Here is an 8,648-nt window from a genome sequence, read left to right as displayed (position 1 = left end):
TTTCTTGTTCAAAATTCTATAGTTACATGAAGCTCAGTAGTGCTCGACATGCTCAGAAACTGCTTGACAAAATGGGTAAGAGAGATCTTAAATGGGTTGATAAATGAATTAGGTGCTTCTATAAGGCAGTTTAAAGACAAGAAGGATATATTGGTTTGGTCAGCAATTATTCATGGTATTGCTTGGCTCTCTCTCTCTCTCTCTCTCTCTCTCTCTCTCTCTCTCTCTCTTTTCTATGTGGAAGTGTGTGTACGTGGGCGTCGGTTTATGTTTGTTATTACTGACTGTAAAGTGCCTTTATACTTGATGGGCTAGTGTCCTTGTCTCTTTCTGTGTTTCTTTGAATCTGAACTTAAGTAGATCGAGTGAACGCATCTTCATTTTACTTTCTTTTACATCATAATTTTTCTATTGGTAACAGGAAAATATTATGGTAATATTTTACATCGTATTTTTCCTCTAGCAAACAAATGTTGAAAAATATTTTAACAAGAAAAATTTTTGATGTAAAATTATACATTTGAAAAGTGCTGAAACAAACAGAGCCCAAGGAAAATTAAAGAAAAATTTTCAAACCTTAAAATAAATTAGGAGAAAAGAAAGCAAGATTCAACAAGGAGGCTGCACATGGGCAACAATAGCAATGTTTTTGAGTTTCACAAGGGTAGAGGCATCTATGTCTAAGCAAGGGTGCACCAAGGAGTGTTCATTTTCCCAAAAAATTATAATCAATAATACTCCACATGATTATACCAGTAAATCCATATCACTCTAATACTTGGTTATTAAATTCATTTATTTTGCATATTAAAAAAGGGGATAATTACGCCCCCCTACTATGGCTTTATTACATCTGGATGAATACTAGGATAGCCTAGTGGTGGCAGCTTCGACTTGAAAGATCCGACACCCAAGGGAGGAGGTTGTGAGATTGAACCCTGTCATACAGATAGTGTGTGTGGATGTGTATGTAAAGTAAGTTGTCATTGGCCCTACTAATGCCCAGTAGGCCGGCCATTGACCAACAACACTTAATAGGATAAAGTAACCAAAAAAATAAATAATTTTTTCAACAAGTACATTCCCCCCTCTCCTACGTTTGGAAGATTCTAAAAAGCAGTTCCAGTCGATTAGTGTTTATCCCTAAATTGTATTTATTAAGTGATGACATCATCTAATACTAAACTATTTAATAACAGAAGAGGAAATTACACTCCCCTCCCCTGAGGTTTGACCTAATATCAATCTCCTCCCCTCTACTTTGAATTCTATCACCACCCTCCCCTAAACTTTCAAGATTCTCACTTCCGTCACCTAAACGTGAATTATCATTGTTAAGTGATTACATTAGCTTCACAGTTGAATTCTAATACCTATATTGCCCTTATATTTTATTAGTTTCCTAAAATACCCTTAGTTGATGTTCTTGGGTTATGAAGCAATAGATTAGAATAAGTCGAGCGATTGCAAAGTGTTTCACATTCGTGCACCTCACTTGCAATCAGAGGAGAACAGAGAAACCAAGAGCTACGTCTCATCTCCCTTGCTCACTCTCCCCACTATCTCCCGCTGTCTCTTTCTATCCCCCGAAGCAGAAAAGACATAGGAAGGGTTTCAAAGGGTTTCATGTTCGTGTGGTCGCTAGAAGAGTGTGGTTGTTCATACGCCATGCCTGCAATCGAAGGAGAGAAGAGGTGAGCTTGAAACTGAACAGAGAAATCAGCTGAACATAGGTACTATATTGTTGATTCATGAGGGGTTTTCTATCTGGGGGTTCAAAGTATGCTTTTAGTAAATTTATTCTTACTGTGCTGCTTCATGATGGGGTTTGCTAACTGGGTGTTTAATCGGTTATACAAAGTAGGTTTTTTAGTAGATTTATTCTTACTGTGTTGCTTCTGGATGTTCAATCGGTTGTTTTTTAGGAGTTTTTTCTTACTGTGATGCCCAACTGTAGTTTGATTTTTTTTCCTTTTGATTTGGAACGAGAGTTTCACATTTCCTATTGATTTTTGCTGCTAAGTGTTTAACTTAGTGTATATTGTCCATATTGATTTTCGTTTAGAGTTTTCCTGTTAATTATATGCAGTGAATGTTAGGATTGTTCACAATGAAATCCTTTTTACCTATGTTGGTGACTTTTGTTTGTGACATTGGCTGCTTATCTACATTTATTTACAGTCAGGACATCTTCCATAATGGAAATAAGGGTGCAAATATGTTACCATTACTACGTGCATACCTTGGGAGTCACATTGGTTGACCTTGACAGATATAGTTACAGGGAAATGGTTTATGACATATACAACACAATGATCAGGCATGTCCCCATAGGGCACACGGTGACATTCAAGGTGAAGTGTATACTTCCAAACAATTTGGATATGGAAATTGTTCATGATTCAACTTTGCTAGAGATGTTTCCATTATGTGAACAACTGGATATGATTAACTTATATGTCTATGACCTTCATTATGAGGAGCACCCAAGATTCAATTATACAATTAATGGCTTCCCTGAAAAATTGATTGTTCGGGAGGGTGAAAAAAATATGGAGGCAGATAGTATCATACAACAAAGTCAGAGTGGATTTGGAGATAATGTTAAGTAGAGTCAGTGTGGAGTTGGTACTGATATCCAACAAAGTCAATATGGGATTGGTAGTGTACTACAGCAAACTTAGACATCTGGGGTTAGTATAGAAAAGCATCAAGTTCGAAGGGGTGGTGATATTATGAGGACTAGGGCAGTGAATACTACAGCAACAAATGATGTTGCTTACAAGATGAACAGTATGAATAAAGGTTTTGAAAAAGTGAACACAGCAAGTCCAAGTGATTTCACTTACAACATGGCTGGTGAGACACCTCTAGGGAGCAATGGAGCTACAGTTGTTGATAATGATGTGGATTGGAATGAAGCAATTGATGATGATAGTAGCATTGAAGGGACTGATGTCAATTTGGACCTTGAAGATGAAGACATGTCATTTTCTGAAGGAGAGGAAGAAATTGGAATTAAGTCAGGTAACTTGATAATTATGACTCAGATGAGTATTATGGAGCCTACCTTGATAAGATGAAATATTCTGAAGATGAAAAAATTAATTTAGCTGTTGACATGGTTTTTGATGATGTAAATCACTATAGAGAAGTTCTCAAATACTATGCTATCCAGTAAGGTTTTGCAATCTTGAGACGTAAAAATGAGAAGTCAAGGGTTACTGTTGTGTATGCAGCACCTAGATGTACTTGGAGGATCCATGCTTCACCTGCTGATGGTGAAATTACATATATGATTAAGTCAATGTGTAAGGAGCATCGATGTTCTCGAGCAAAGGAAAATAAAGACATTATATCCATTTGGATTGCTTCTCATCTTGCTACTCAATTAAAGGCAGATCCAGATATGAAAACAAGTGCAATGGCTGCCTACTTCATGGAAAATTTTCAAGTTAAGATCCCCTATATTACATTGTATAGAGCAAAAAAGATAGTCATTGGGGTCAATGAAGAGAGTAATGCCAACTCATTTGCTAAGCTGCCCAGTTATGGTGAGATACTAAGGGAAAGAAATCAGGGGAGCCTATTTAAGCTACAATTTCATGAGAGGAAGGTCATGTCAGATCCTCCTATATTTGAGAGAGTGTTTGTATACTTCAAAGCATGTATAAATGGTTTTCTGAAGGGTTGCAGGCCATTCATTGGGGTTGATGGTTGTCAACTCAAGGGTATGTTTGGAGGGGTTCTTTTATCTGCTATAGCTATAGATGGAAATAGAGGATTGTTCCCTATAGCTTATGCTATTGTTGAGTATGAATATAAAGATAATTGGCTATTTTTCTTAACCAATCTATATGCTACTCTTTACACTGTCATTGATGACATACCCATCACATTTATGTCTGACAGAGAGAAGGTATATTTCTTGTCCCTCTTTAACTTTTATTTTTTAACATTTAATTATACTCATCTTATATTTAATATTTGCTATTCAACCATCATGACCTTATCCCAATTCTTGTTTGTATTAACCAGGGTCTATGTTAGGCCATCCAATCAACATTTTCACAATGTCAGCATAGATGGTGTTGTAGGCATCTTTATCAGAACTTTCAGGGCACCTATCATGGGGTGTTACTTAGAAGGTTGTTTTGGTCAACAACTAAGGCATCTACTCCATTCATGTTTGAGAAGGAAATGAATGAAACGAAGGCCATTAATAAAGATGTTCATGATTGGTTGCTTAAAAATCCACCAAAAATGTGGTTCAGACATGCGTTTGATTTTAGATGCAAGAGCGACCACATAACAAATAATATGACAGAATCATTTAATCAGTGGATTTCATCTGTTAAGAGTAAACACATTCTTATTTTAATTAATGAGATAAGGAAGCAGCTACTTGAAGTGGTGGAACCAAGATATCGGATGTGTTGTATCTATACAGGGAATATCACGCCAAGGATTCAAAAGATGTTGACTGTTATAAGGACTGAATCTAGATGGTGTATAGTACTTGCATCTGGATTAGATGAGTTTGAAGTAACATATTGCAATTATAGATCAGTAGTTGATTTGAAGAAACGTTCTTGTGGATGCAAAATCCAGGATGCTACAGGTCTACCATGTAAGCATGCGGCTGCCTGTATTGAAAACAAGAGGAAAGACTTGAAAACTTATTGTGATGAATAATACAGTGTACAAAAATATTTGGAAGTATATAGAGACATAATTCATCCACTTCCTGATTTGGATGAGTTACCAGAAGAACATCCTATGAGCATTGTTCAGCCTCCACCCTTGAAGAGGTTAGTAGGAAGACCGAACACAGTTAGGAAGAAAGAACCTGGTGAAGGACCATCCGGAGAATTTAGGAAAAGGTCTTCAGGTCTTACATGTGAAAGATGCAAAGGTGAAGGATATAACATCTGCACTTGCACAGGACCTTTAGTTCAGAGTAAAAAGTCTTCTTCTAAAGTGAAGGTAAGCAAAAAATTTTCAATAAAAACCCACTACCACGTTTATTTACAGTGTACTAATACTCATTTTCATGCTTGTGTAGAGAAATGAAATGAGTGGAAGTGAACTTGAGAGCAACTTGTCTGAAATACAAACAAGATCTTCACAGGCTTCTTCAAGCTGCATAGTTGATGAGAATGTACAGACCAAGATTAAAGCCCAATTGAAAGCTAAAGAGAATAAAAGGAAAGCAAGGAAGAATGCAAAGAAGACAGAAAGTAGTAAGAAGAATTGAACAGTAGGACATGAGAGGATAGCAAGGGTGCTTGGGATTTGGTCTTAACTAAGTACAATTAGGTATGGATGATGTTTTATGGATGGTACTCTTTTTTTTTTAATGTTAGTTGGATTTAATGGTTATTTTGATGTGGAAAAAGTTTCTCGATTATGAGTTCTTTTTAATGTTTTATGGATGATGTTATTTTGATGGTGGATGTACTTGAACTTGAAATTAGATGTGGTTATTCTAGCACAGTTATGGTCAATAGCATGTTTATTTTTCATTTAAGTAGGTATATATAATGGACTTTTTAGTAGTGGAATGCTACCAAATTTTTTTTTAGAGGACTATTGGAATTGTTCTCCTACTTTGAATTGAAAATTAGATTTGGTATGAGAAAAGAGATACAGCTGGAAAACCATTTCATTACTGATATAGAAACTAGGTTACATCTGTCCAAATGTATTTAGGACCTCATGTATTAAAGGTTTTCATAACTTCATGCTCATAAAACATGCTACAAATACACCAACAAAGAACACTAATACAAACTGACAAACATGCTTCATTGATCCAACTATGCTTTCTACTTATTCCAATCTAATATTCCTAGTTCCCAATTCATCTTGCAACCTTCAAGATATCGCTTTCAATCCCCGCACCTCTTCTCGCAAAGCCTGTAAATCAGTTTGCAGTCCGTGTACTTCCTCATGCAAGTCTTCACATTTTATGGCCAGTGGCTTTGTTGTTGGTATATTAATGGGATCACACCATTTGAAATAGTTACAACCATTAAAATCAGGACATGTGTAAAAGAGTCTGCTTGGATTATCGACCGTCTTAGAGACCCTAATGGCGGCTTTTCGATTGCATCTACATTTTACGCTTCTATACTTCAGTAGATTAGCACTGTTGCAATTAACACTTGATATAGACATTAAGCTGCCAAATTTACACAATAACACTCCCAAGTCAGTAGTTGAAGTAAATATAATAAGAATTAAAATGGTAAATTAAGTATAGAAATACAGAGCAAACCTTGGTCCAACAATGAAAATGTACCAGTTTACAGGGAATGTACCAGTTCTGCAGGGAATGAATGGGCATTGTTTCATTCTAACAAACCTTAAGCAAGCAACACAGAAGGGGAAATGAGAAACCTGTTTCAAAAAGCCCAGCAAGCTTCAATCATTTCAGGTGTGCAGCAAATGCCACACTCAGGTCGTGGCTGCCAATACTCGCGGCGACTTCTGGTTGGTTGCTACTACCTGCAGCGACCTCTGTTCGGTTGCCAGTTGCCACTACCTACGGCGACCTCTGTTCGACTGCCACTAGCTCGTACGGGACATGGGAGCCTCTTGGTCAGTTGCCACTACCTTGCACAGGTCGCGGGATCTTGGTCGGTTGCCCTTATCTAGCACAGGTCACAGTTGCCTCCGTGAATGTAGTTGTTGTCAAACTCAGTTTGACTCTGGTCGCAGCTCCCAAATATCTTCCAAGCCCTAAATCCGATCGAATAGGCTATTTCAGGTGAATTAATAAAGATGAGGGTATTATTGCCCTTTCATCTGTTATATTTGGTGTTTGAAATCTGTTAAGGGGTAAATCTGTTATTTTAACCTACCATTTAACAGGGCTCACCAAATAGGTGACGGAGGTGAGAATCTTGAAAGTTCAGGGGAGGGTGGTGATAGAATTCAAAGTAGAGGTGAGGAGATTGATATTAGATCAAATCTCAGGGGAGGGGAGTGTAATTTCCTCATAACCTAAATAACTCTACGATAGGGTGAGATTGTTTCTATACCCTTTGATTAAAATATAAAAGGGAGAGATATATCTGAACTCATTAAGGGTTCCTACTTCACGCCACAACTTACTTCCGGTGGTAGCCAAAACCAGCTGACCACGATATCCAAAACTTCTAATAACTTGAATCATTAAAACAATAATTCCAACTTTGTGGAGCAGTAGAGGTCGCAGGGGGTTTGCTTTAGGTTGGTAAATTTTAAGGGAATGGTTTGGCAAGAGGAATGCGATCCATTAATTCCTCTACACAAAGTACATAATCTCAATCCGTGGGGCTAAATTGATGAGATCAGACATTCAATTACCTAAACAAAAGGGAAATTAAATTCAATGAAAAACTTTTACATCCATTGGCTCATTCACCATTCAGGTAACAATCTCTTGCCCAAATTTAAATAATTCATGGAAGAGAGGGAGTAAGCACTATCACTTGGCCTCCTACTGGTGTCAAGGCATTCTTTTCTCTATTGTATAACCATACCCATGCTATGTAATGATTAATGATTACAAAAACCTATTATTTAAATTATAAAAATTCACTTTCATTCTCTTTAATTTCCCAACAATCAGAGTCAAAAAGGTTTGCATCAAAGAAACAGATTTTGGAGACTTTGAACCTCACAAGTTTTCCCCAACTACACCCGATGTCTAAGCATCTTTTTAATTTACCCATAATATAAAGAGTAATTTATAGCGTCAACCCCTAGAGAATGCCACTATTAGAGAGACACCACTGCATAATATCAAATTACGCTCGTACCCCTACCATTAGTCTCTGTTAGGGAATATATCTTAAATGTTGACATCTGCTGGTTATTTTTTTTTAAATACCAAAATACTCTCGTAATAAATAAACTACCAAGTATGCCCTTATCATTCTTCTTCTTCCCCAAATCAAAAAACCAAGAAGAGAAATTAAAGTGATAGAGATAGAGGAAGGGAAGATAGAGATGGGAAAGTATGTGGAGATATTGGATTTAGGGGTGAGGATCGTTGGTCGTTTCAACTCTCACTGTCCTCAGACGGCAAGATGTACTACCACCCTCCTTCCAACTTTGACAACAACCACCAAATCCACAACAACCTCCTCCTTCAAAGCGGTGGTGCCACCGGTAGCAATGCAGCCTCAAATGCCTTTGCTCAGTAGGGTAGTTGCAATGCGAAGATTGTGTGGGTCAACCCAACAAATTTGATTCTTAATTCCATTGTATGACCCAATACCCAAAGGAAAAAGTAAAAAAAGAAAGAAAAAGAAATCATTGTTTGAGAAGGGGTTGTATCAAACTGATTTTTATCCATCTCTTCATCCTTATCAAATGTTCCACTATTTCTTGTTGAATAATAATACTCTTATTTATGGGTCTGAGCTATTGAGTGATCTCCAATCGTTTTTGTTCAAATCTTATGGGTATACTTTGATTGAATTTAATCTAGTTTTGTTGCTAGATTTCTAAGTATTTGTCTCTATCGCTTTAATTTCTCTCCTCGTCTGAAAAACTTGTGAAGAAATAAAAAAAAGGAAGAGAAAGAAAGAGAAAGAAGTCAATGAATGACTTTAAACCATAGCCCCGTAACTTCAGGAGAAGGGGTGCCTCCTTAC

The 8,648-nt window shown here is 37.0% G+C and overlaps 2 protein-coding genes across 2 annotated transcripts; both read left to right on the top strand.

The window, feature by feature from the left end:
* Positions 1-2,735: 2,735 nt before the first annotated feature.
* On the top strand, positions 2,736-4,695 carry LOC122067749. The gene is made up of 3 exons (XM_042631589.1): positions 2,736-3,027; positions 3,183-3,919; positions 4,051-4,695. Exons 1-3 carry the CDS (start codon positions 2,736-2,738, stop codon positions 4,693-4,695), a joined length of 1,674 nt encoding a protein of 557 aa, XP_042487523.1.
* Positions 4,051-5,382, top strand: LOC122067744. Its single transcript, XM_042631584.1, has 2 exons — positions 4,051-4,986; positions 5,066-5,382. Exons 1-2 carry the CDS (start codon positions 4,780-4,782, stop codon positions 5,255-5,257), a joined length of 399 nt encoding a protein of 132 aa, XP_042487518.1. The 5' UTR covers positions 4,051-4,779; the 3' UTR covers positions 5,258-5,382.
* Positions 5,383-8,648: the final 3,266 nt, after the last annotated feature.

Source organism: Macadamia integrifolia, unplaced genomic scaffold (assembly GCF_013358625.1).
Source record: "Macadamia integrifolia cultivar HAES 741 unplaced genomic scaffold, SCU_Mint_v3 scaffold31, whole genome shotgun sequence".
In the NCBI taxonomy this organism is placed as follows: domain Eukaryota; kingdom Viridiplantae; phylum Streptophyta; class Magnoliopsida; order Proteales; family Proteaceae; genus Macadamia; species Macadamia integrifolia.
The sequence above is the reverse complement of the archived record's forward strand: the minus strand, read 5'-3'. Positions and strand labels throughout refer to the sequence as shown.